We start from the raw sequence: 27,672 nt of genomic DNA, 5'->3' as shown, positions 1-27,672 counted from the left end.
CGACACACTTTTTGTCAGCGAGGAACACCTGCCCTACTTTGAACACACCCAATACTTGGCTAGGGTGCTTTCTGACCACTCACCGCTGATCACCACAGGGTCCCTGACAACCCCCAGGCCCCCCGTCCCGACATGGAGGCTCAGAAGCGAGGCGCTCCTCGACAAATCCTTTAATGAACAAATACGACAGGGTACAACGAACTACTGGCAAACTAACATCGACAGTGTCCAACATATAAGCACAGCGTGGGAGGCATACAAAGTGGTAATAAGGGGCGAAATGATAGCCGCCTCGGGAGGAGCCCAAAAGCACATCACATCCCTGCTTGAGCGCACTGAAACTGAGTTGAGGGACCTGGAATCTGCACCATCCCCTGACCCCTCCCACTTACACAATGTGATCGAACTCAAACAGGCGTGTTTAAAACACTGGGAGACACTAGGAAAGCTAAGCCACGCGAAATATACCGAAAGAAACCACGCTCTAGGTGACAAACCCGGCAAACTACTAGCGTGGCTATACAAACGTGAGATCCCTAAAACACCCATCTGCCTACTCCGAGACGAGGAAGGCCAGAACATCCACACGCAAGCCGAGATTAACCTAGCGTTCAAAAACTACTATCAGGCCCTCTATTCCGACCCCACCCCCCCTAGGGACACGGACAAGAGGATGCCCTCGACAGTATCAGGCTACCACACCTGGACGAGCACGTAACCGAGGCCCTAGATAACCCCATCACGCCTGAAGAGGTCATGGCCACCATCAGATCAATACCCACGGGGAAAACACCAGGACCCGACGGGCTCCCGGGGGAGTTTTATAAGAACTACGAAGATATATTGGCCCCCTTGCTATCCCAGGTATACAACGAGGCATACAAATTAGGCCACCTCCCCGACACCATGAACGAAGCGGTCATCATTCCCCTGCTGAAGCCCAGCAAAGATAGCCAGGACTGCGGTGCATACAGGCCCTTGTCCATGCTCAATGTAGACTATAAGATACTAACAGCATTTCTAGCTAAAAGACTACAGGCGGCCATCCCACATTTGATACACAGAGATCAAACCGGGTATGTGCATGGACGTTCCATCACTGAAAACCTGCGGAAACTACACCACGTCATACACAGCACGGACAACAAACCTGATAGAAGTGCGGTGGTGTCCCTCGACGCCACTAAAGCGTTCGACTCGGTCAGGTGGAAATGGCTCTATGCCACCATGACCAAGATGGGAATCGGGCCCACCTTCTTAAACTGGGTCAAGCTCACCTACGCACATCCCACCGCCAGAGTCCGAACCAACAACACCTATTCAGATAAATGGTGCCTCTCCAGAGGAACCAGGCAGGGGTGCCCCCTATCCCCCTTACTCTACATCCTGGCCATCGAACCAGTGGCAGCATACCTTAGGCTCGAATATGGCGATGGGGGCATAACAATAAACGGAGTGTCCCACTTGGTGTCCATGTACGCGGACGATATGCTCCTCTACCTGAAAGACCCCGAGCACATACTACCATACATACTTGAAACCCTAGAAGGATTTTCTAGATGCACGGGGATCCTAATTAACCACGATAAATCCTGCCTATACCCCTTGGCAGCCCTAAGCAATACCAGGAAAGAAAATCTCCCCCCATTAGCACTCCGGTGGGAACCCACCACATTCAAGTACCTGGGCATCAACATCCACCGCGACCCCAGAACAGAGCATATAATAAACACAGTACGGGCTAAGGAGGGCCTAGCCAAATCAATCGACTTCTGGAGCAAGCTGCCCCTTTCGGTGGCTGGCAGAGCGGGGCTACTCAAAATGGTGGCACTACCGCGACTGCTGTACTACTTCACCAATGTCCCGTTCTACATCCCGCCACAATTCTTCAAAGAACTTAACAAACTCTGCCGAAAATTCCTATGGCACGGGGGGCGATGCAGAGTAGCCCTAGAAACCACACAAAGACCGTATGACAAAGGAGGCCTCAAAATCCCCAACTTTGAGCTCTATTATCTGGCGGGCCAACTGAAACATGTAATACAGTGGATGGCGGACGATGCAGCCACAGATACCCACCTACTACAGCCCAGAAACTCCCCATGGCTGCTTAGAGACTTACTCTGGACTGAGTCGGAGAGGAGTCACCGAGACTCATACCTAATTCACCTGGGCATCCGTACCTGGAAGAGGGCCTGCAGGATCGCCAACCTGGCGGACCCCTACTCCCCACAAATTCCAATAGCCGCAATGATGTCACACAGACCAGAAGACCTGAAAGTGATCAGGAACATATGGGAACCCCTAGGCATAGCCACCCTGGGAGACCTGGTAAACGACCGAGGCATTCTCAGTTTCACCGAACTGCAAGAAACTACGGGAATACCGCCCGGTCAATTCCTCCTACACGGGGCAGCAGCGAACAAACTCACAAAACGATGGCCAGAGATGGAGACCCTTGACACCGGCCACGAACCCATCGAGAACCTACTAAGTGCGGCGGAGGGAGGCCACGAAACCTCGAGGCTCTACGAAACTCTACTGAACTGTGCCACGCAACAAAGTCTCAAGAGTAGAGATGAGAGATTCGAAGACAAAGAGTGGGATGCAGTGACGCGCTACCACAAAAAAGTATCCCGGAACTCACGGCTCCAGCTCATACAATTTTACATTATTCATAGGGCTTACCTCACCCCACGTGTCATCTCCAGATTCAACGACACGAGCGCCGCAGCATGTCCCAAATGCCTGGATCCCTCTGCGGGAATGGCCCACATGTTCTGGGGATGCCCGGCAATCCAAACCTTCTGGTCACAGATCCAAACCAGGGCAGCTAATGCGGACATAACGCTTGACGTGCAATCCCCCAAAGCCTGCATCCTGGGCCGATACCCCAGGACCAAAAAAAACAGGTCACTGAACAGACTCAAAGACCTCATGTACATCTTAGCAAAAAGAAGAATTGCTATGGCCTGGAAAAGCCCCAAGGCACCCGATGTGGCAACGTGGTGGGAGGACCTACACAGATGGACCACAGCCGAGACGGGAGCATGGGAACTGGCGCAAAGACACCAGAAAATCGACACCTCGGACGATCTACTGCAGTGGGTGGCTCTTACGGTGTCCTTGTTCCACCCCAAGGAAGACAGCTCCACCGATGGAGACATAGACAGCACAAACTGACCTGGAGGCGCAAGACTGCAGCGCGTGGTTATGGACTTGGTCGGGGGGGGAGGTGGGAGGGAAATGGACCAATCCCCCATTGGCTTGGGGGACACTATGTTTGTATGTTCTTATTGTTAAGAAAATAAAGAAATTTAAAAAAAAAAGATTGCCTTTACCCCGACGGAGGAGCCGGAGCCAGGCCCGACGGAGCAGCCAGGGGCAGGCCCGTCGGGAAGTCCACCACCCAAGAGGAGAAGAACACATCCTCCTACACCCTTCCAACCCTCAAAGGCCTGCTCAACCCTCCTCCCCGTCCATGGTCCGCGGGGATGGCACGGACATGGCCACGACGGGCCTGGATGACGCGGGTGGCGATAGTGGGGTTGACATCCCGTGGTCCGCCCCCCGTACTTCCCCGCCCGATGAGATTGGAACCTTCCATGCGATGATCTCCAGGGCATCCGAGCTTTTCCAGCTCTGCCCCGAAGAAAAGAAGGAGGGGTTCCTCTATCAACGTCGAGAGACCAAGAGGAAGACGGTCCTCGCGGTACCTCTACTGGATGACATCTGGGATGAGGGGCTCTCCCTCCTCAAGAACCCGTCCACGCCGCCGGCAAAAAGGGACCGATATGAAAAGAAGTACCGGGTCCCCGACGCGGCCCCTCTACGCCTTAGAGCACAGCCGACCCCGGATTCAGTCGTCTCGGCGGCGGCCAGGAAGAAGGCGGGGGCGCATCGACATCGACTTCACCGCCGGACGGCGAGGGAAAGCAGCTTGACGCGATGGGACGACGAGTCATCCTGTCGGCAGCGACAACGATTAAGGCGGCCAAGCCCTGGCTATCGTTGCCCGTTACGACAGGGAACTATGGTATAAAATCGCTCCCTTGTTGGACTTCCTGCCGGACGACAAGAGGGCAGAAGCCCTGAAAATCTTGCAAGAAGGCGAGGTGGCATCGGACCACGCCATAACGGTGGCGACGGACATCGCTGACACCGGTTTCCACCAGTTGGGCAACAGTGTTTGCCTCAGACGGCGAGGCTGGCTTAAGGCGACGATTTCTGCCAGGACTTACAAGCCAAAGTGTTGGACGTGCCCTTCGACGGGAACAACCTGTTTGGGAAGACAGTCAATGAGTCCCTGCAAGCCATCAAAATGGACACGTAGACAGCCCGGGCCCTGGGAGTTCTCCAGCAACGACGGCCGTCCTTTTGGAACACCGAAGGCAAGCAAGGGGCCTCCAAAGGTTCCGGCAGCGGCTCCTCTACCTACCGTCAAGCGGCCCATTCCTCGTCGCAGGAGGCCTATAGAGGACGGGGCAAGTGTGGAGGTTCCTGCCGTCGTCGCCAGGGAGGTCAAGGCGGCAAGGCGGCCTCGAAACAGGACTGAATCGACCGTGGCGTCGGGCCCCCACCGAAGCACCCCGGTGGGAGGCCGGCTGGCGAAGTTCATCAGCGTGTGGGAGTCCATCTCCACCGACCGTTTGGTGCTGGAAACCCTGGCTCAGGGGCACGCCCTTGGCCCCCGCGTGTCACCCGTGGCCAGGAAGGAAAACCACGTACCCCAGCTGCTGCTGGAGGTAAGGGCGATGCTCAAGAAAGGTGCCATCGAGCTCGTCCCAAAGAGACTTCGGGGCTCCGGGGTCTACTCAAGATACTTTCTCATAAAGAAGAAGACAGGAGGTTGGCGTAGAAGTTCTGGATGGTCACCCTCCAGCACGTGCTGGGACAGCTGGAGGAGGACGATTTCCTGTCGTCGTTGGACTTGGAGGATGCCTACTTCCATATCCTCATTCTAAAAGGACACCGGAAGTTCCTCAGGTTCGTGGTCCAAGGACAGCACTACCAGTTCAAGGCCCTCCCGTTCTGATTAAAGTCGGCACCCAGGATATTCACCAAGCACCTAGCACCTAGCCTAGCACCGGTGGTGGCGTGGCTACGCCTGCAAGGGATCCACGTCTATCCCTCCCTGGACGACTGGCTCATCCGAGCAAGGACAAGGGAGCTCGCCGTAGAACATACAGCGAAGACCGTCCAGCTACTCACAGACCTGGGGTTCTCCATCAACTTCCCCAAATCCCACCTGGTCCCTTCGCAGGTCACCCTGTTTCTGGGAGCCAAGCTCGACACAGTGGCACGGCTGGCCTCGCTGTCCGACGAAAGCCATCCTGGGCAAGGTGCAACGCCTGCTAGCCACGGACGTAGCCAGAGTAAGATCCATCAAACCCCTTCTCGGGATGATGTCCTCCTGCATCTATCTGGTACGCCTGTGCAGACTTCGAATGCGTCCACTGCAAGAGTTCCTCGACGCACGCTGGATCCAGGTGAGGGGCAGCATCGAGGACAGGATACCGCTCAACGAGACCTTCCGACGAGCGATCTGGTGGTGGGGCACCCGCACTCATCTGACGGCGGGCGCAGACTTTCACACCCCAGCTCACCAGGTAACGGTGATGACGGATGCCTCCCTGGAAGGGTGGGGAGCGCATACCGGAGATCTCAACGCGAGAGGCCTTTGGCTCCCGGAGGAAAAACTGCTTCATATCAACATTCTGGAGCTCCACAGAGTGTTTTGGGCCCTCAGGTCTTTTCTTCCGTCCCTCAAGGGCAAGGTGGTGAGGATCTTCACCGACAACACCACCACGATGTTCTACATCAGGAAGCAGGGTGGAACCAGATCCCCAGCCCTGACCAAGGAGGCCCAGGATCTGTGGCACTGGGCCGTCGACCAGGGGATGTTTCTGGTACCCTTTCATCTGGCAGTGATAAAGAACACCATCGCCGACTCACTCAGCAGGGAGCTGCGCTCGTGCCACGAGTGGAAGCTACGCCAGGATCAAGTGGATCGACTCTTCAGGCTGTGGGGCAGACCCCAGGACGATCTCTTCGCGACAGCGACAAACTCCAAGTGCCAGAGGTTCGCCAGCAGGTTCCCCCAACCGAGGAGCATGGGCCATGCTTTCTCGTTCCCCTGGGACAACCTGTTCCTCTATGCTTTCCCGCCGTTGCCACTGCTACTCCGGCTCGTCAACCAGCTGAAGAGGTCCCGGTGCAGGATGATCCTCGTCGCACCGGTGTGGCCGAGACGGATCTGGTTCCTGGACCTTCTGGACTTATCGGCGTCCCCACCAGTCAGACTGCCCGTGGACGCGGATCTTCTCTCCAGAGAAGGAGGCGCCATTCTTCATCACGACCCGAAGTCGCTGAACTTGCAGGCCTGGCTCCTGCAGCACTAGAGTTTGGGGGATATGATATACCGGCCGACTTCAGAGAGGTTCTTGCAAAGGCCAGGGCGTCCTCAACTCTCAAGTGTTACGGACACAAAAGGAAGAGGTTCTCTGTCTGGTTCTGGGCACAGAAGATTAACCCTCTATGGATTACGGCCCCTCAAGTACTACTGTTGTTGGCCATGTCTGGACTAGCTCACGCCTCCATCAAGATACATCTGGCTGCCATCTCCAGATACTCCAGGACAACAGGACGGGTGTCCTTGTGGTCTCATCGCCTGGTGAAGGAATTTATGAAGGGACTATTTCACTCGTTCCCGCCGGTAAAGGCCCCAGCCCCGGCGTGGGAGCACAACGTGGTGCTGACTAGGCTCATGGGGGCTCCTTTTGAGCCTATGCATACGGCAACATTGAAGTTCCTATCATGGAAAACAGCTTTTCGTGTGGCCATCACCTCCGCACGGCGCGTGGGAGAGATTCAGGCCCTATCTTGCAAGCCTCCATACTTGACTTTTCACGACACGAGGGTGGTGCTCAGGACGCATCCCTCCTTCATGCCCAAGGTGCTGTCGGGCTTCCACCTCAACAAGCCCTTGGTGTTACCAGTTTTCTTCCCGTCGCCTTCGTCGCTGGCCGAGAGAACTTTGCACTCGCTGGATGTAGCTAGAGCGCTGAAGTTCTACGTGGACCGCATGATGAGTTTTCGGAAGACGTCACAGCTTTTTGTGAACTTTGGGCCTGTGAATCAAGGGAAGGCTCTCTCGAAGGCTTCCATTTCCAGATGGCTCTCCGGCTGTATCATGCACTGTCACCGGTTGGCAAACCAACCGCTGCCCGGCCGTCCGAGAGCCCATTCGACCAGATTGCAGGGCTGGAATGTGGAGGTCGACGCACACCTTCACAAAATTCTACTGCGTCGATCGGGATTCCAGGGAGGAGTCCAGGGTCAGCCAAGCAGTGCTGCGCAACCTGTTCGCCTGAAGGGCCTGGTGAGGAGGTAAGAGTTGCTTAATGTTGAGTTTATGTATTGCTTAATGTTGAACCTTTTGCCTCCTCCCATGCTTGTGCATGTGTGTACTGCTATGTAATCTTATATTCATGAGCATGTGAATCCATGCCAGACCCATGCTGGAGAAGGAACAAGTTACTTACCTGTAACTGTTGTTCTCCAGCATGGGTCTGGCATGGATTCACATGCAAACCCTCCCGCCTACCACTCTGCGGCTCTTCACTTGGTCATACTGCCACTTTCCGTGCTACCAAATCTGTGGATGGCTGCCAGAGGCAGGGCTTAGGAAGAGGGCAGTCATTGGCCGTGGGCAGTATGACCCAGAGATCAGTGATTGGTTACTACTAGGAAAGACAGATCAGAAACAAAACTGATACTTATTTTTTTCTGTACCGAGGATTCCCAGCCTGACGACGGGGAATATTCATGAGCATGTGAATCCATGCCAGACCCATGCTGGAGAACAACAGTTACAGGTAAGTAACTTGTTCCATCTCCACACCATTGCATCACGTGTTGCAGTTCTGCTGCATAATAGTAACTTTTAAAGTCAGGGACATCCAGTTCGCCCTTTTCTATAGGCAATTTCAATGTAGCTAGGGCGATTTGTGGATTTATATTTCCCCAGAACAATTTAAGTAGTATCCCATCAAGTTTCTTTAATTCTGCGGTATTACCAAGAGCATGACCTGCAGAAAGTGCAGCACTCTTGGAAGTATGATCATCTTCGAAGCAGCTATTTTCCCCATAATTGATGAAGGCAGGTTGACCCACATTGCCAGTTAGTCAATTTAGGTGACATATTCTCTAAATGTTCTCGATAAACCACTTTGAAGTCTATATTGACTATCACCCCTAGGTATTTGAAGGAATTCGCTGAGACCTACAGAGGCAAGGTAAAATGTTTGCCTGTTGCTGTGCCAGCCACTGGATACAGCACAGGTTTAATGCGTAGACCGGACACCTGCACGAAAATCTCAATCTCTTTCAGTATCAACGGCATTGTGTTAGTTCGTTCTTTCATATATAACAAAATATTATCGGCATACATTGAATGTCATCTGCATATATTGCATGCTGATGAATTAGGACTCATGGAGCTCTCTGGTGAGTTATTTATCAGCCATTTGCAGTTTGAGAATAGTCAATTTATATATATATTTTTTTTCACATGTTTCCTAATTTTGGACAAGGCAAGAAGTCATTTTGTGTGTGAAATTACATCAGCAAAGAAACTGCCTTTCACCCTACGCCCTTCTTCCTGTGACCATTGTACTGTTCAGCCAACTGTCTGCAATTCTCTACTGTATTGTCTTCCATTGCATTGCCTGCATTCCTACTAGTTCCAGTCTCCTTGGATTACCAGTGTTTTACTTTGTGGGGTTACTATTGCATGTGTACCTCCCTCCTGTTTGCCCCGAGTGTGTCCCTCCCCCACCATCCTGCCTCGGCTGCCTCTCTCCCCCTGACCCCATGCCCTCCCCCCGCTCCATTTATGGTACTCTCTGTCTCCCCTATCTTCTCTAACTGCTTTTCTATCGACTATCCTATCCCTCTCACTAAGTCTGGTAGGAAGAAACTCAAAAGGGACATCCTTGTCTCCAAAACCAGGCCTCCCTATTACTAATAACTACACCAGTGCTTCCTCCAGACAGACCCTCAGGACACCCTCTTTGGTATTCCCGCTACAGGCCTATGGACCCCACATATGGTCTCTGTTCTCTCTCCCTTTTCCTCCTCTCCCATTAATGGTGGTAGCTGGTGGGAGGCCCTCCTGGCCCCCTTCCACTCTTCCAAGACATCATTAATGTCTACTTAAATGGTACTGTCTTGGTCCAGGGCCCTCAGGCCAATCTCCTTCTTTTCGATAGATGCTTCCCACGTCTTATCAACTTCCTTTCTTCTCCTGATACTCCTATTGACCTATCTCTGGCTTCTCTGCCGCCTCCTTCCTCTGCCACCTCTCTGGCACCCTCCGCTGCTTCTTTGCCAGCTCTGCCACCTCCTTCCTTCGCCACCTCTCTGGCACCCTTTGCTGCTTCTCTGACCGCTCTGCCTTCACCTCCATCACCCACCCTGCCCTGTTTCTCTGGCCTCTCTGCCTTCTCCTCCTTCCGCCACCTCTCAGGCACTCTCTTCTTTCTCTGACTACCCTTCTACCTCCTCCTTCCTCCTCTGCCCATTCTTGGGCACCTCTAATACTTCTGCAGGGTGTACCTCATGCCTCTACCCCTCCACAGAAGTCTTTCAAAGGTGGCAATCTGTTCCATGTCACTACTCTTAACTCTCGCTCTAATGTCACACCCTTCGGACATCTGCCGTCTCCTAGAAGAGCTTTACTTGGATGTACTCGGTCTGACCGAGACCTGGTTCACAGCCAGCTCTGTCCCAAGTTTTGACACTCTCCTCCCTGAAGGCTACAAGATACTCTCCAAACTCAGACCCAACCGTCCTGGAGGGGGAGTAGACCTGATCTTCCCAGAGTGGATCCCTGCTTCTGTCATTCCATGAAGGCCTATTCATCCTTTGAGTGTTTGGTCTGCAGGCTCACTATCTCTCCTAGCTTCTCTCACTATAGCCACCATTTACAGGTCACCTGGCCAGGTTGCCCTCTCCGAGTGGGATGACCTCTCCTCCTCCCTCTTTGCCTCTACCTCTTCAACCTTCATCTCTCTATCTCGAACACTCTTGATGTCCTTGCCCTTGTCATGAGGATCTGCTTGAACCCTGCATCCAAGTGCAACTCTTGGTATGATTCTGACCTCGCCACCCTTAAGCGCAAGTGTACGGTGGCAGAGAGGAAGTGGAGGGCATCAAGCACACCCTCTGACAAACTGGCCTGCCGCCTGCACCAAAGGCAATACAGACTCTCTGTCCTCTCTAAGAAGAGAGCATACATCCAAGCCTGTGTCTCTGCGGCCTCTAACAACTAAGCCGAACTTTCTGAAATCTTCAAGGAACTGGCCAATCCTGCTGCAGTCTCTACCTCTCCTGTTCTCTCCCAGGCCCTCTGTACTGGCTTGGCATCTCATTTCACCATTTAAACTCAGGACATCATGTCCACTCTCTTCCCCTACCTTTCAAGGCCCCTCTCAGGCCAGGTTTCCTCTTCCCTTCTCCTCCTTCCCCCTATTCACTCCTGACAATATTTTTAGACCTGTCCGATCTTTGAAAGTCTTGTCAAAGCAGGTGCTCCTCCATAACCATCAAGGACCACATCGACACCCTTGCTCCAGCTTTGGACGATTTCTGTAATCACTCTTTTGCCACTTGAACCTTCCCCTCTCTCCCTTTTGCACCCCCTTCTTAAGAAGCCTTCTGCCGATCCTTCCTCTCAGGGAAACTATCGCCCGATTTCCATCACTCCTTTCTTGGGCAAACTCTTGGCAAAGCTGGCCATCCCCCAGCTTAATCTACATTCTGAACCTGTTGGTTGTCTCCATGACCACCAGACTGGCTTCAGAGCAGCCAGAAGCACATAAACTTCTCTCCTGAACACCCGTGAAGACTTGCTCTCCAATCTTGACTCTAACCTTCCTTCTGTCATCATTCTCCTTGATCTATTCTCTGCTTTCGACATGGTCAATGACGCCATCCTGCTCAATCGTCTCCGAGTCAACGTGGGTATCTCTGGTCAGGCCCTTGCCTGGTTGACCTGCTTTCTCACCGTTTCACCCTCCCAGGTCCAACTTTGTTCTTTCCTCTCTTCTATCTCTCTCACTTGTGGGGTTCCCCAGGGGTCTAACCTCTCTCCCTGGCTATTTAACCACTGCCTGGCACCTCTGCCCCACCGCATCTCTACCTTCGCTCTAACTTTGTGTTATGTGGATGACACTGAGCTTTCCTTCAGGCTCCCCTCAGCCTCTACTGCTCCTTCTCTCATACCAGATTGTCCACTCTTCAGGAATGGTGTGCCTCAAACAATTTCTGCCTTAATGCCAATAAGACCCAGATCTTCCTCATTGGGACTCCTGCTCCCGCCTTCTCTCTCTTGCTCTGGCTGCACCTTCCAGTGAAGCTAAGAACCTTGGGGTCATCTTGGACTCCACCCTTTCTCTCATCTCTGACGTCTCTAAGAAGTGTCACTATCAGCTGCACCTCCTCAGAGATATTCTTCCTTTTCGCACTTTCCCACAGATGCACACTGTCTCCAGAGCCCTGGTCCTCTCAAGACTGGACTACTGCAATAGCCTCTTTCTAAATCTGCCTGCCTCTACTTTTCACCCTCTATAACTTATCCAGAACAAGACTGTAAGACTTGTCCATGGCCTCAAGCACAGGGATCGTATCTCTCCAGCCCTGTAATCGCTCCACTGGCTCTCTGTGGCTGCAAGGATCAAGTTCAAGACCCTCTTTATCATCCACAAGGCTCAAAGGGGCCGGGGGCCGGGGACCACACTACATCCAACTTTCTCTTCCCAAGAATCTTCCTTCTCAAACCCCCGCTCATCCACCTCCAGCTCGGAGGGTCAGACGCTTCTCCAGGCCGAGAGTGGGGGGGTACATCTTTATCCTCAGCTGGAGCCTCCTTCTGGAACAGCCTCTCTCAAACTTGAGCAGGACCACCTAAGGTTCCGGAAGCAACTCAAGACCTTCTTTTTCGCTTTTGTTTTCTCTCTCCCTCTCCCTTGCTGATGTCCGTCTGCTGTGCATACTGGTCTCCTGGCCACCCACTGAACTTGCAGGACCAGGCTCCTGCATGACCAGTTGCCCTTGTACTGCCTCTGGGCCTCCCAACCACTTAAAGGACTGTATCTGCAAACCTACAGCCCCCTGACTCTGCACATAAGAGCCACCTCCCGGCTGCACTAACTCGTTATATGCACTCTTCCCCGTTCCCACACTTGCGCGATCTGAATGACATAAGGCCTAGTAGTTCCTCCTGTCCTTCCTTCCTTGTCTTGTCGCACCTAGAAACACTTGTGTACAGGCACATTACAAATGACTTATATCATACAGGGAGATAAGATGTTGTCTCCCATCTACTTCGATTCCTTTGTCAACGACATTCCCTCCAATTGCTGCAAGGGGCTCAATAACTAGTGCAAACAATAACGAAGACGGGCGCAACCTTGCCTAGGGCCTCTTCCTATGACGAATCTCTCAGATGTAATGTGGTTAGTCCTCACTGTTCTAGGTGCAAATTTTCAAAGGGGAGGCACACGTTGCTGTACTTAGACTCTGGTCCAGTCCCCAGTCAGTGCAAAGTCCCATAAGTATAAAGAATGGGGGCATAAGACTAGGGGTGCAGCAGTCATTACGGTGAGTAACATTTCCTTTTCTTTGTTTATAGTTAGACTAGTATAGATGTTCTGCTGACTGTTGTGAGATTGCTCCTCTTTGCTACATGGGAATGTAAGATCAAACGTACATATTTCCTAAAAAGATTTGCCCTGAAATGTATTAAAAAAAATTAATGTTAACATTTTGTCTTTTTTTATAGCTTTTGGCTTGCCTGCGAAAAACTTTGGATAAAGTCACCAACTGCTTTGCTGCTGAAGAATTTCTTACACAAATAGAACAGTTGTTCCTCACTCAATACAAAAGCAACGAGGAGAGTGAAATTACTGAATACTGTTGATACATTGCCAAAAAAAGATATCACAGAGAGCAATTTAACAGATGCATGGTGGAATTGTATGGCACCTGCAAGTTCTGAAATGAAATGGGATCCTCAGCTCAGAATATGCTAGTAGGGACAGTCTTGTGGAACCCTTGTGCATATGCCCTCCCATGCCATCATACGCCTGTACATTAGTAACCTCTCATTGACAGAAATATAATTGTGCCTCATATTATTTGGCCATGCGCAATGTATAACAAATGTTTTAATGGGGGCTAACCTGTTTTACGATCTGTCTGGGTTGAATATTGCTCTACACAAAGGAAGGTTGCGTAGGCTAGTGCTTTCCATCAGTAGAGCGCGGCGCAGACAAATGGTATGCAGCCCTTTATGCAATTCATTAGGACAACTTCATGTTGGTTGTAAACATATGTTCAGGCTAATGCTACATACTTTCCTTTACAGTGTACTGCTTCACACCATTTAAAGTCACAGCACCAAAAAGTTCCGTTGTCAAATTGTGACAAACCGTGGAACAACCAAACCTAGCTGAGAAATACAGTGCGCCATAATAATGGTTCTGAACTTTATGGGTACATCTGCGTAGACACTGTTGCAAAGGGATCAACTTGGCATATCAGTCTGAATATATATCTGCCCCACGGTTACTCGACTTCTAACATATACCTATGAAAAGTAAAAAGCACATGAAAAAAATACATGTTTCCAATACCTATACCCCTGCCACATTGTGCCCATCGTTTGACATCCCTGGCTGTGCCAGGGTTCAGAAACATTTTCCTAGAAAACAGTTACGACTGGTGGCTCAGCATCAACCTTTTCACTGAACCCATTGGTGATACTGGCATTGCAAGCATGTGCACTGTACATAAGCACAACCCATGACCCCAGTTCGTGTTTCTCTGCTGACTGTTAATAAGATGAAATAACCACTGTTTTTCAGAAAATGTCTTCACCAAAAAACTTTGGTTTTAAGCCTTGCAGAAGCTGTAAGCATCACATATCTGTGTTGGGCCAGCACTCTGTCGAATAACGGGTTGTAAGTTCATCAAACATTCTCACTGTTCTCCACAAGCTTGATAGGCCCACCCCAGGCCCTACTCCGACACCATAACTTGCTGAGTTTGGGCACCGCAGAGATGATGAGAAATTAGAGATTGCTCTCCCACAGAGTGTTCTCCTTTTGCCTGTGCTCTCCCAGAGTGTTCTCCTTATGCCGGCATCATCAATCATCCTTGTAAAAGAAGCTGCATCACTGGACTTGTCTACACAAGCTGAGTGGAAGGTCATGAAGAGTGTCACGTTGAAAGTTTTCAATCAGGTCATAGTCACCGACTCTGAATTTGGGGTGACTATCCCTCTTCTGGAGGGCTAATTTGTCTCTTTCCTCTGTGTCATGGTCAGAACAATGGACTCCTTGGGGGTTACCAAGGAAAAGAAGTTATCGAAGATATTTTGGAGCCGGTCTCCCCTTCGGATTACTTCTTTTTAATGGCTATAGTATTCCAATCACATATTCCTCATCAACCATCCCCACATATGAATGACCTTGTAACATTTTGTGTGGATGGGCAAACATTTCGCTTTGTTTGGGGAAAAAGGATGGACCTTGGATCAATGGGGCTTTTAGAGCTCAGTTTTCGATGTCACCTATGGCCCCAATGGGCACGGTCTGAGCTAGTGCAAACTGTAAAGCATTCATGATGGCTAGAAACATGTTTCCAGATCCTGGGACTGCCTAGAGACATTTCGGATTATGAGAAATCTGTTGGAGGAATAACATAATGACCATAAAGAATATTAGCAACTTTTTGTCTTGTATTTCAATATTTGCAAATGTATTCCCTCTTCCTGACCATGTTATCAAATTCAAACCCTGTAGCTGCAAACACCTTTTTTTATTGTAAGAACCACTATAGAGCTGTATTAAAGTTTCGATATAACTTGTTACCATCTCTGTTGGATACATTTAATTCTTAAACCTGGTCTATGTGTAATGAGACATGATCTGCAGAAATGGGATTTGGTATTGTTTTTATGGCGCGTGTATCCGTTCTGCATGTGGTCTGTATTCATCCCTACGATGTTATACTATATTTTTATCTGAGAGTGTAAATTGCAACTACTGTTAGGTTTTTCACCTATTTTAAATGTCATGATCAGTGGTTATGTATGGAATGTTGTATTTTTGTATCCTAAGCAAAGTGATGCTCTTGAAACAAACACAAGTATGCTACAAGTGGCTAAACATTATAATATCGTTTTCAAATTCTCAACATTTTGAACAATTGTCTGGTTCCCAGTGAAGACTCTAGCAGCTTTTCTCCACTTAGGGTTGCTCAGGGGGCCTGAAATGTGTATTATGTGGCATTGTCAAAACACGCTCTTATTCAGTGAGTATATATATGTTTCTTCAAACGTTTAGTTGATCAGAACAATTCTATTCAAAAAGCCAGGATGTTGTGTGCCTTCCAAATCACTCATGAAGTTTAAAGTATCCAAAATATCTGAGTCAGACTGGCTCTGTTTGGACAGAATCAAGGAACTAGAAGGATTACTGCATGCTCATTATTTTTAATTAGAGACCCACATGAAGTCAGGAACCCTCTATTTCCACAACTAACCAAAGTCATGTGCTACACCAAAGGTGTAGCATGAATCTGTGAATACGTTGACGGTTGTTCAGCTAGTTTGAATGCTCATGTCAGTGCTACTAACTCTATCTGTGCTGAAGTGACACAGGGCAATCTACCATCCTCTATTATGTCTACTAAGGAACACATGGCATACCCTGCACCTAACCAGCCTGTTTTAACTTTGTAAAAAGATCAGTTCTCAAAGTACAACAGTTCTGCATTTTCAGTAGGTGTGTCACAGGTCCTGTCTCGGTTGCAAAAGTTCATCAGGGTTGCTTACACAGTCATGGGGATCGCCGTCCAGTGGGGTAGATGGAGAAGCTTGATAACAAGTCAGGGTAATGTGCAATGAGTTTAACAGTAACATCTCATACTTTGTGGATCGTGACAGGGACATTGATTGTGTTTTAAACTTCAGTAACTATACCATCGGGAACTGCTACTTCTGATGGTGATTCTAACACAATACTGGATTGTATTTGACATCTCTAAGACCTGGGGGCAACCGGATCTAAGTCTGTACTATAATAAAGAGTGTTGTTTTTCTGTCTGTGTGTGTACATGTGCGAGGATGGCTAATGCAAATCCATTTCTTTCATGACAATTCAGTGTGAATTTCTTTTTATAATCTGGTAAGTGTTGTGCTGGTGCTTATGATAATGTGATAATGCTCTTTTAACTTTGGAAAATGCTTTTTTTTATTCTTGTGACCACTGGTATATTCAGCTTTGTGTATTGCTGTAGCGGCTTCGCTATTCCCGCCTTCCCCAATAACCATGACTTTAATATCCAATCACACCCAAAAATTGCTCTAATCTGTATTATCGTCTGGGGTTTGGGTACCTTCAGAATAGTTTATTTACAGGAACCTGCTATGAACTGCAACCTAACAGGATGTCCTGCTAAATAATGCACAATTGTAGTTTGGCTCTGAACGCTTTGTGTCCTTTCTAAGATCATGCATTTCATAGTGCCTGTGTGTCCTGCTTCCATGCTTCATATGAGGATGAGGCAAGTAAGACATTGGGCCTCATTACAAGTCTGCCATTACGAAATCCGATTTTCTGGCATGCCAGTGCCACCGTGTTCGGCAACCCGTGATTCGGAATCTCCGGCTGATTCTGTGTTGGCGTGCACACGCATTCTGGCATGCCGGAAACAGCAGTACTGGCATGCCGGAAACACCATCAAAACACCCCCAAAATGACAACACAGTCGTCCTTCGTGTCGGTGACTCTGAATCCAGAAACACAGTCCCAGAGCCACCGGTAACAGCGGTGCTGCAAATATCGTGGCCGGAAATAAAGTGATCGCTGGAACAATCCATTGCAATCCTGAAAGGACAGGCGACTTCCACCACTTCTGACCACAAACTCCACCCTTACCATGGCATCAAGAGTCTGTGAGACCCGAAGGCGCAAGTCACGCTTCAGTGAGGCAGAGCTCAACATGTTATCAGAGACCTTAGTCCAGCATGGTGCAGAGCTCTTTGCAAACAACCAGCGCAGTCAGGCCCTGCTGTGCAAGAAGAGGATCTGGCAGGAGGTTGCCCAAAAAGTCTCTGCAGGCGACGCAACCCCCTGCACAGTAAGAGACTGCCACAGAAGGTGGGAAGACCTGCACTTGAGGATGCGCAACCTCCTCTCAGCCCAGCCCAGGGCATGGCCACAGGTGACGGGAGCACATCCCTAATATGCCTGCTGCCCTGGGAGGAGACGTGCAGCAGTGTGTTGCACCTCGAGGCCATTGAAGGGGTCCATGCTGCGGAGGCCGGAGCCAGGACACCTGAAGAGGCTGGTGAGTACACATAACCTCAATGTAATGTCAACCTCCCTGTCCACCCTGCACCCACTATTTTATCAACATAAGCCATGAATGTCAAGTGCATCGTCCACAACACCAATAAAGCCATGCGTGCCCCCTCTCCCAAGAGACCAGCAATCTGGGTGCACACACCAACATACACCCTTCCCTAAAACATCACTCATACCACTAATACACCTAGAACACAGAATATGCACCCTGTACTGCCAACAAAACATGCTTATGCTGCCACTCCGACACACATCCCCCCCTGCCACAGCTTAATTTGCGTGCGCCCGCCATGCTTCCCCTGGCACAAAGTCACATCTGTGCTAAGCCCCTTCTCCACCCACAAATGACCAGCGTCACACACAAAGGAAACATGTGACTCCCTCGTCCCAGCCAGCCCGACCAATGAGCAGAAATGGCTACCTATCTATGTAAGTGCTACAGGCAGCAGGCACATGGCAACCCCATCCATAGCAAACCCCTACCCAACCCAACATCACAAAACGTGAAGGCCACACCCCTAACACTGTACCAGTAACTGTCAGTACACCACAACAGTAGCTCCACCACACCACCCTACCATGTACAGACATCACACCTACACCCGCACAGTATGCATGACACAAGCATGTGTGCACCATGCCATGGTGTTTACTGCCCCCCCCTCCACCCTCCCCTCCCACCGTGTTAGGGAAAATTCTCAGAAATGTGCTAATTTCCTCTAACTTTGAGACCCCCAGCAACTTTGATGGATTTTGAGGACTTGATTTTTTTTTTAACCTGGAGAGAGGGAGACCCTTTCTCCCACTCTCATGTATTTTAATGTGATTTTGAACTGTGTTTCTTTTGGTTATGGAGTCTGACAAACCCCACATAGCCATCATCTTTTACATTGTGTCACACAGCACCTTCAGTGCAGTGGTACAGGGAAGTCTTTCAGATTTCCCAAAGGTTTGAATACCTTTTCTTGGATAAACTACCTTACTTACATTTGTAACTTTCTAGACCCAGCACACACTATCTTACAATAGGGTGCTGGAGAGGTTACTTAATATTTTCTTTGTCTAACTTCTCATGTAACATTTTTATCTTACCCTTTTCTCAATGAATGGCTGGCGGCAGTGGTTTACTTTTAACGACACTGCTATGCATTTACTGCAGGCTGCGTTCACAGCTGCAGTAAAGCACCCAAGGATGCCATTTTATATGAAAATGGCCCCAGTCTTCTTTTTTCACCATTTCTTCTTGGAAAGGTCCTTCTTGAGATTTACTCTGCATGCCAAACCAGGTTTGGTCCCTTTATTTGCTTTGGCTTTGGTGGGATTCATGAGTGAAGCCCACCTCTGGCTCCAGCGTGTCTGGTGAGGGCAGGAAGAGAGGGAGGTATCCAAAACTCCCTGTGCTCAGCCTCCTAGGAGACCCAAAAGCACTCTGTAGTGATTGGCCGGCTGACTATCCGCAAGGAAAGCCACCCTGCTGGGTGACTGACAGCTGGCCTGGAATGAATGCGAGAAACCTGAATAAAAGGCAAGGCTTTTGGCTTGGAAGGCAGAGTCGACCACTGGACGAAGGAACCGAAGAAGAACTTGAAGAGGACACCTGCTGCAACTCCTGGACAGTTGGTTTGGCCGGTGAAGTCCTGCTGCTGTGCTGAAACTCCAAATTCATATTGACAAAGAAGCACCTGCAAGGACGACTTCTCCCCTTGAGTTGGTGGGACCAATCAACTCCAAAGTAAGCCACCTGGACATTCTCTCAGAGCTGGTTGAATTTCCATAGAGTTGGCGCTGGAAACAGAAATGCCAGGGAGATGAACACCAGATTGTGTGTGTTGCTTTTGAGTTGGCCAAGAGCTCCAGGAAGATACTCCGGACTCCCAGGAAGCATGACTGACCGGGCCTGAGCCACCTCAACAGAGTGCTCGACCCCAGATGCATGGAAAGTCCATCTGGACAGCCAGAAACCGCAGTATTGCCATTTGCGGTAGACGCGAGGAGCTGAAACACCAAAGTACCACTTGTTTGAAGATTGCTGGTTGCGGTTGGTAACCGTCCCATTGCAGTGCAGGAGTCCCCAGAAGTCCTCCCTCTTGTCTCCACGACTGAGGCTCAGGTACACCAGTATCTGCAAAGCTGCACAGGAACAGAAGTCATAGGCAGCATTTTGTACAGTCTGAGAGAACTTACCTCTTGTTGTGTAACTACACTTGTTCTCTGTTGGTGAGACTTATCGTGGTTGCTCTGTGGAGTTGCTGACAACTAGTTCACAAGCCTAAACAGCTTGTGGCCCTACTTTGAGTTCTTCTTTCTACAAACACTTTTAAAACATTGTGCAAGACTTTTACTTACCTCTGAGAAGTGCTTCAGTTTCACCTAGACTTTTGCTCAAATTGGCTTTGACTTAGCCTGGCTCCCTGAATGACTCTTCTTCCCTCTGTGAATGTCTTTGGTCTTCCTTCCAGGAAAGGGTTAACTATCTTTGCATTGGGGGTTTACAAAAGTACTTACCTGCTTTGAGAAATATTTGTGAGATATCTTGTTGTGTCATAACAACCTTTCTCTTTGACAAACTCTTAAAGCTGATTTTAAATGCAACAGTGATATATTAATGTCCCCAGCACTCTTAACTATTGAGTTTCCTGAGGGTGTAGGTAGTGTCTGTGGACCTTCCCAAAAGGGTACTTACTGATTTAGAAATATTAAGAATGTGTATTTGTTAAAGTGTATTTGAGTCTTACTGTTATATTGCCCCCTTTTGAAGAAAGCTTATTCTAAGTGACTGATGACTAAATGAATAATTGTTTATTCAAGAAACTTTGTGTGTAAGTGTTTATTTGAATACTTGTCACTGTGAATCTCTGTGTAACACCCCTACAGCTCACATTGACACCTCCTTGAGATAAGCCTGGCTGCTCAACATGCTATCAACCTGTGCAGTACAAGTTTATACCAAAGGTTGGGTTCCTATTGCCAGGAGTTCAGGGTTGTTGTAGTGCACCCAAAGGGTACTGCATACAATCTTGCCTAACACCCCCTCACTTTCAACAGTGCACATTCTCTGGTAGATACTCACCCAACAGCCAGGTACGCTATGTTGTTTTCTGCCCCCTCCCACTTTCAACAGTGCACATGCTCTGGTAGATACCCAACAGCCAGATACACTCTCTGCTGTGACGTAGGCCGATATGATCTCCAACGTGACGCAGGAGTGCATTGATGACCTGAAACAGAAGACGCGAGAAACAGGGTTGCGATTGCCCATGCAGTTCACCATCAGTGTGTTGGTAGGTGCCCGTGGCTAGGAAGTGTAGCACAGACACTACCTTGAGCAAAGTGTGGATGGCTGTACGGATCTGTATGAGGCTGACCAGGTCATCATGGATCAGGTCCACTATGGATATGATCATCTCCCTGTATAGCTGGTACAAGGTGTGGATCTGGCTTTGGCTCCGGTTGAAGGATGTGACCCTTATGCGTGGTATAGGTGGCTACCTGCGGGATGCAACCTGCTGGCCATTGTTGTTTTGCAGGGCCATGATGGCCCTCCCTTCTCTTCAAGCGCCTCTGCCGTATCCTCTGCCTCCTAGTAGGCCTTTTGCGGTGCTTATTGGTGCCACCTGGGCTGATTTTGGGCACCTGTTGGCTATTTCTGCACACCCGACTCTAGTTAACGCCTGGTCCACGATGCCAGTGTTTCCGGCTTGGAATTCACAGTGCTACCGGCATGTCCATGCTGGTTTTTCCATGTGTGTGGAGCTCGAAATGTGCACATACTAATGCCATGCCAGTGTCTCGGGCACGACCGACGCGTCCTTCGGCAGATTCAAGTCAGTGTTGCCGGATACAGTAGGTCACTTGCAGTGACGGTGTTAGCAGGATCGCAACTCCAAAGATGCTGGACCGGAAAAAGGTGCCAGTACTGTGTGCGACTGGCACAGCTATTTCCGGAACAGCATACTTGTAATGTGGCCCATTGTCTGGCTGTACACTGAACCAGTACTGACCAACCGAGTAATATAATATCATTGAAGTCCTGCTTAAGCTGCTTTGACAAAAGTGTTCTGTATATCCCTGTTGGAGCCTAGTCCACGTCTAGGAATTTCTCCATCGGAAAATGCTAAAAGTACTGGCTGGCCAAAAAATGGCAAGCACAAATCTACTACTGTAAAATGTGTAGCACTCCAGGGATTACAGGACATTGTGGTCCATGGGTTAGGAACTCCCTACTGCGTTAATGGCTCTAAGATCCTGAACAAATCTGTATTCATCTCTCTCTTTCTCTTGACTGGCAATATCTGGGTATTGCAAAGGCTACTCATAGGTACTATTATTCCCTGCATCAACAGAGTGTCTATTGTGGGTTCTATACCTTCTCCAGCAGGGATTCTGCCATGGATTTACATGCGCATGAATATTCCCACGTCATCCGTCTGGGAATCCTCGGTAAAAGAAAAAAGTTTCATTTTCGTTTATAAACTGTCTTTCTCCTATAAACTAATCACTGAGCTCTGGGTCATACTGCCCCAAGCCAAAACCTGTCCTCTCCCTAAGCCCCTCCTCCGGCAGCCATCTTCAGATTTTCACTGCATGTTCAAGTGTTGGGAGTCTTCGCGTTTCGCTCTTCAAGCTTCTGCGTTTTTTTCACGCTTTTTTGGTAGGAAAACTGTTTTTGTTTCAATCAAGCCTGTGTGCACCATCATTTATCCATCCGATTACAGGGCACCCGGTTTTCGGCATCTTTCATCGCACATCAAGAGCAGAAATGGTCGAGTGTTTCTTCTTGGAAGTTTCCAGAAATCCTTCAAGCCCACACCGTGCCGGATCATGTCTGAGGAGAAGGACGACAGAGCTTCCCTCTACAAGCTGTGCACCAGCTGGGGTTTGCCGAATGTTTTCACAGACGACAAGCATTCCCAGTGCCAGTATTGTCTACACCCGATGCACAAGGAATAAGATTGTGAGATCTGCTGTGGCTTCTCCAAGCACACGATGAAGGATCAGCATGTCCGGCTGGCGACGTGGATGAAGGCCAAGGCCTCTACGCTGTGTGGTCCACAGGGGTATGCCTCATCCAGATCCAGCCAGAGTGGGCTTCTAAGTCTTTTGTTGGCGCTCCATCCGTGGGGGCCCAAGCCAAGGCCAAGCACTGCAAGTCCGCTTCTGTCAGGGTTGCTGCGCAAATGGGTCCCACGACGGTCAGGGTACGTTCATCATCTCCGTCTGCCTCGATCTCCAGCCACCGCTCCATCTCTTCGTCCAAGAGAAAGTCAGCTACCCCAGGGAAGCTGTGGGAGAAACTGGAGAAGGCCAAGCAGGACAAGGTGTCTGACCTGCCCGTGAAGGCCCAGGTGATTCAGGCCAAATCGTCCCCCTCGATCAAATTGGTGGTGGCCTCGTTTTTGAAGGCAAAAGGGGCTGTCCCGGGTGCCCCGAGGGGACCAGAGTGGCTCTTCCTCCCAGGTGGGAGGCTTTGACCAAACCGGTAGAAAAGACTCCAGAGAAGAGGATGCCGGACCTTAGCCAGAGACTGGCCCCTCAGGACCTTAAAAAGCGACGGGTGGTGAAGAACTCCAGGGCACGGACATTTCTTCATCCGAGGAGGAGGAGATAGCTTCCATCCACACCATCCTAGAGGGGGGTGGTGACAACGACGATGAGAACGTCGAGGAGATGCCTGCCGGAGGCGGCGATGACGACAATGACATCAACTGGAATGACGACGTGGGCGCTGGGCCAAGCACCCTGTTCCCCGGGTACCTCCTAGAGACCTCTCACAGGATGTTCTCTCGACCCTCCACATGCTGGTGTCGGAGGTTCAGAAGAGAGTGCTGACAGCACCACCAGCGGCGACCCTGTTGACACTGGGACAACCACAGTCGAAGAAAAGGAGGAGACACCCTACACTTCCATTACAACCGTCAATGCACTCCCCTGCCCCCCAAGGGGGACGGACACAGCGACGACAGACACTGACGACAGCGGTATGTCCCGCCACCGATGGCTTTAATCTATGAATGAAGTGGGATACTTCCACTTCATTATCGCCCGTGCATCAGAGCTCTTCCAGCTCACTCCGAAAGAGATGGGGCGCCGAGAGGTGAAAAGGAAGACCATTCTGTCGGTACCACTCCTGGACGACATCTGGGATGAGGGGCTAGCACTGCTGAGGAACCCCGCCTCAGCCCCAGCGAAGATAGACCTACTTGAAAAGAAATACTGGGTGCCGGAGTCTGCGCCCAAGTGTCTGCGGTCTGAACCATCGCCGGACTCTGATCTCGACAGCCTCCAGGAAGAAGTCATCAAACTCACCTCATCGTCTTCCTTCATCTGCAAACCCGGACAACGAGGAGAAGAAATTGGATTCCATGGGTACAAAGGTCATCTAATATGCGGCAACGGCGGTCAAGGCGGCCAACGCCTTAGCGATTGTGGCCAGATATGACTGGGAGCTTTGGTACAAGATGGCTCCTCTCCTGGCTTTCCTCCCCAATGACAAACTGGCCAAGGCTTTGGAGATCCTTCAGGAAGGCGAGGTGGCGTCGGAACACGTCATCCCAATGACCCTGGACATTGCGGACACAGGTTTCCGCCAGATGGGAAACAGGGTTTGCCTTCGTCGTCGTGACTGGTTCAAGGCCACCAACTTTAGACAGGAGGTCCAGACGAGGGTCCTGGACATGCTGTTTGACAGAGACAACCTTTTCGGGAAGGCCGTTGATGAATCCCTCCATGCCATTAAGACCGACACAGAGACGGCCGTGCCTTGACACACTGCAACAGCACCGTCCTTCCTTTCGGCAATCAGGAGGGAAGTCTGGCAGGTCTTTTAAGGATTTTGGCTGGGGCTCATCCACTTACCGCCAACTTTCCCGTTCCACGACCCAGGAAGCCAACAGGTGTCGCTCCAAGGCTTTCAAAGGTGGCTGCCGCCATCGTCGTCAAGGCTCCCAGGGTGGCGCGTCAGCCTCCAAGCAGGACTGAACCAGCCAAGATGTTGGGCCCCCACCACTGAACCCCGTGGGAGGTCAGCTGGCTAACTTTGTCAGCGTGTGGCAGTCCATCTCCACCGATCGATGGGTGCTGGACGCACTCACCCACGGACACACTTTGGAATTTCAACTGAAATGTCTGCGAATACCACCGGTGGCCCGACAGGTACAACACATCCCTCAGCTGCTACTGGCAGTTAGGGCCATGTTAAGAAAACAGGCGATAGAGCTGGTGCCAAATCGACTCCGGGCTCCAGAGTTTACTCAAGATACTTTGTTGTAAGAAAGAAGACCGGGTGCTGGAGGCCCATTCTCCATGACGACTCAACAAGTGCATAAAGTCCCTACGACTACAGGGTATTCAAGTGTATTCTTACCTCGACAACTGGCTCATCTGGGCCATGTCAAGGGACATCGCCGCTGATCACACAGTGAGGACCTGGGGTTCTCGGTGAATTATGCAAAGTCCTGCTTGACTCCATCGTAGGATGCGCTGTTTCTGGGACCCAGACTCGACACAGTGTCCTGTGGCGCCATTGGAGGAGAGGATAGCAGCCATCTTGGGCAAGGTGGAACGGCTGTTAGCACTGAAGATCGCCACTGTGAGGACCATCAAGTCGCTGCCCGGCATTATGTCGTCGTGTATATACATGATCCGGCACATTGGAGCCAGGTGTCCGGAGGCTTTCAGGACAGAATCGCGCTCGACGAGGATTTCCGTTGAGCGATAAGGTGGTGGGGCGTGTTCCCGAACATCGCCGGAGGCATGGACTTCCAGAGCCCCCGTACCATGAGACGGTCACGACAGACACTTCCTTGGAAGGATGGGAAGCCCACACCGGACGTCTTCACACCATAGGCATGTGGCTGCCGGAGATACTACACATCAACGTACTGGATCTACAGGCAGTGTTTTGGGCCCTCAAGTCGTTTCTGACGTCCCTCAAGGGCAAAGTGGTAAGGGTCTTGATAGACAATATCATCACGATGTTTTACATCCGGAAGCAGGGGGACACCAGATCCCCAGTGCTCTCCAAAGAGGCTCAGGACTTGTGGCACTGGGCAGTCACCCAAGGGATGTTCCTCGTTCCATTTCACCTGGTAGGACTAAAGTACACTGTCGCTGACTCAGCAGGGAATTGCGCTCTTTCCACGAGTGGGAGCTTCGACAGGATCAAGTGGACAAATGTTTCCGCCAGTGGGGCAGTCCCCAAATCTATCTGTTTGCGACGGCGGCGAACACCAAGTGCCTGAGGTTCGCCAGCAAGTTTCCCCAGCTGGAGAGCATGGGGGACACATTCTCCTTCCCTTGGGAAGGCCCGTATCTATACGCGTTCCCCCCCGTTGCCGCTACTACTATGAGTTATCAGTCAACTCAGACGGTACCAGTGCAGGATGATCCTTGTCGCACCAGCGTGGCCGAGGCAGATCTGGTACCCGGACCTTCTCAGCAAAGATTTCGTATACTTTATGGGATTGTATTTCCATGGCGGCAGAGCACATTCCTGAAGGGGATGAAAGGGACAGCATCTTAGCTATCGTTAGGGACGACAAAGAGGCCATTTTCGGATCCCTTCAATCAGGATTGGATTCTGTGGATAGCATCAGCAAATCCATGGCTACCAGCACCGTTATGCGCAGGTTTGCATGGTTGAGAAAGTCGGGTTTTGCACCTGATGCACATTCTAGGGTTCTCAACATGCTTTTTGACGGTTCTCACCTTTTTTGCAACAAGGCTGCCGAGAGCCTTGAGAAGTTGCAGGCCTCAAAGGCGGCAGCCAAATATTTAGGCACTGCTATTAGGCAACCTCAGCCTTTTCATCCTAGTGAGCAACCTTGGAGGGGTAGATCTTTTCGCTACTACTGATCAGTTGGAAGAGCGAGAGGAATGGCCAGTCGAAGAGGCCAGACAAGATTTCCTTGTGGTGGACGAGGTTGAGGTGCAAAGCCAGCTCAAGCATCAGCCTCCTTACCATCGGCCACTGCATCAGCCGCCGCAAAACCACTTTGAGGTCTTGAGTCACAGTTCACCAGTGGGGGGCAGACTGTCTCAGCATCTAGAGGAATGGCGTGACATTACTTTGGATGCTTGGGCTCTGTAGACCGTAGCCCACGGTTACTGCCTCCCTTTCATAAGACCTCGGAACAGTCCATCGGGTGCCGCTCTTTGAGGATTCCGGAACCGCTCCATGTACAAGAAATGTTTACCCTGCTAGAGAAAGGTGCTATAGAAACAGTGCCTGTAGCAGAGAGGAACCAGGGTTGGTACTCCCCATATTTGTTGATACCCATGAAGGACAGAGGATTGAGACCCATCTTGGACTTGAGATACTTGAACAAGATGGTTACACTTTCTCAGATCCTTCAGGCCCTCCAACTCCAGGATTGGTTGGTGTCATTGGACCTTCAGGATGCTTATTTTCATGTGCCAATCCATCTCAAGCACAAAAAATACCTGAGGTTTGCCGTTGGCGGATCTCATGATCAGTTTCGAGTTCTGCCAATTGGGCTAACTGGCGCCCCAAGGGTTTTCACCAAACGGATGGCGGTAGTGGCAGCGAGTCTCAGGGGAGGGGAGATTCACGTCTAACCCCTATCTGGACGATTGGCTGATCAGAGCGCATTTTCCAGAACAAGCCCTGGATCATCTCAACATCACCTGCGACTCTCTTCACAGACTGGGCTTCTCCCTCAATTACAAGAAGTCCCATATGACACCTTCCCAAAAGCTCCATTACATTGGAGCTGTGCTAGATACATTCTTGGGAAAGAGCTCGCCACCCAAGGTGAGGGCTCAAGACATTATTTAGATGGTGACCACATTTCAGAATGCCCACAGTCTTCCGGCCTTCGATTTTCTTTGGTTGTTCGGCCTCATGGCATCCTGCATTTTTCTGGTGCCAGAGGCCTGCCTGAGAATGAGATCCCTTCAATGGGCTCTAAGAACTCAATGGTCCAGGTTCTCAGGAAAGATGTCAGACCGTCTTCAGATTCCATCCAGGATCTTCTGTGGTGGGCCTGCGAGGACAATATTCTGAAGAGAGAACCTTTTTGGCAACCATGGCCAGAGATTACAGTAGTGGTGGACGCCTCACTCAAGGGCTGAGGAGCCCATGCCAATGATCTGACAGTCCGCGTTCGTTAGTCTCCATCTGAGTCGTACTATATATCAATCTTTTGGAGCTGAGGGCAATCAGACTAGCGGTGAAAGCCTTTCTGCCCTCTGTCCCGGGAAAGAATGTCCTGATAAT

The 27,672-nt window shown here is 50.4% G+C and overlaps 1 protein-coding gene and 1 long non-coding RNA gene across 8 annotated transcripts in view; one reads left to right on the top strand and one right to left on the bottom strand.

Moving 5' to 3' along the window:
- Nucleotides 1–16,171, top strand: part of MYSM1 (Myb like, SWIRM and MPN domains 1) — a 1,148,256-nt gene extending 1,132,085 nt beyond the window's left edge. For all 7 annotated transcript variants that reach the window (XM_069642083.1, XM_069642079.1, XM_069642082.1 and 4 more), the window contains one exon: nt 12,845–16,171. In XM_069642083.1, coding sequence (XP_069498184.1) covers nt 12,845–12,982 — 138 coding nt within the window. In that variant the 3' untranslated portion in view covers nt 12,983–16,171. The remainder of the gene's footprint in view (nt 1–12,844) is intronic.
- Nucleotides 1–27,672, bottom strand: part of LOC138545721 (uncharacterized) — a 94,204-nt gene that overhangs the window by 30,450 nt on the left and 36,082 nt on the right. The gene's annotated exons all lie outside the window — the stretch shown is intronic.

Source organism: Ambystoma mexicanum, chromosome 1q (genome assembly GCF_040938575.1).
Source record: "Ambystoma mexicanum isolate Mex_15411 chromosome 1q, UKY_AmexF1_1, whole genome shotgun sequence".
NCBI classification, from domain to species: Eukaryota; Metazoa; Chordata; class Amphibia; order Caudata; family Ambystomatidae; genus Ambystoma; species Ambystoma mexicanum.
The sequence above is the reverse complement of the archived record's forward strand: the minus strand, read 5'-3'. Positions and strand labels throughout refer to the sequence as shown.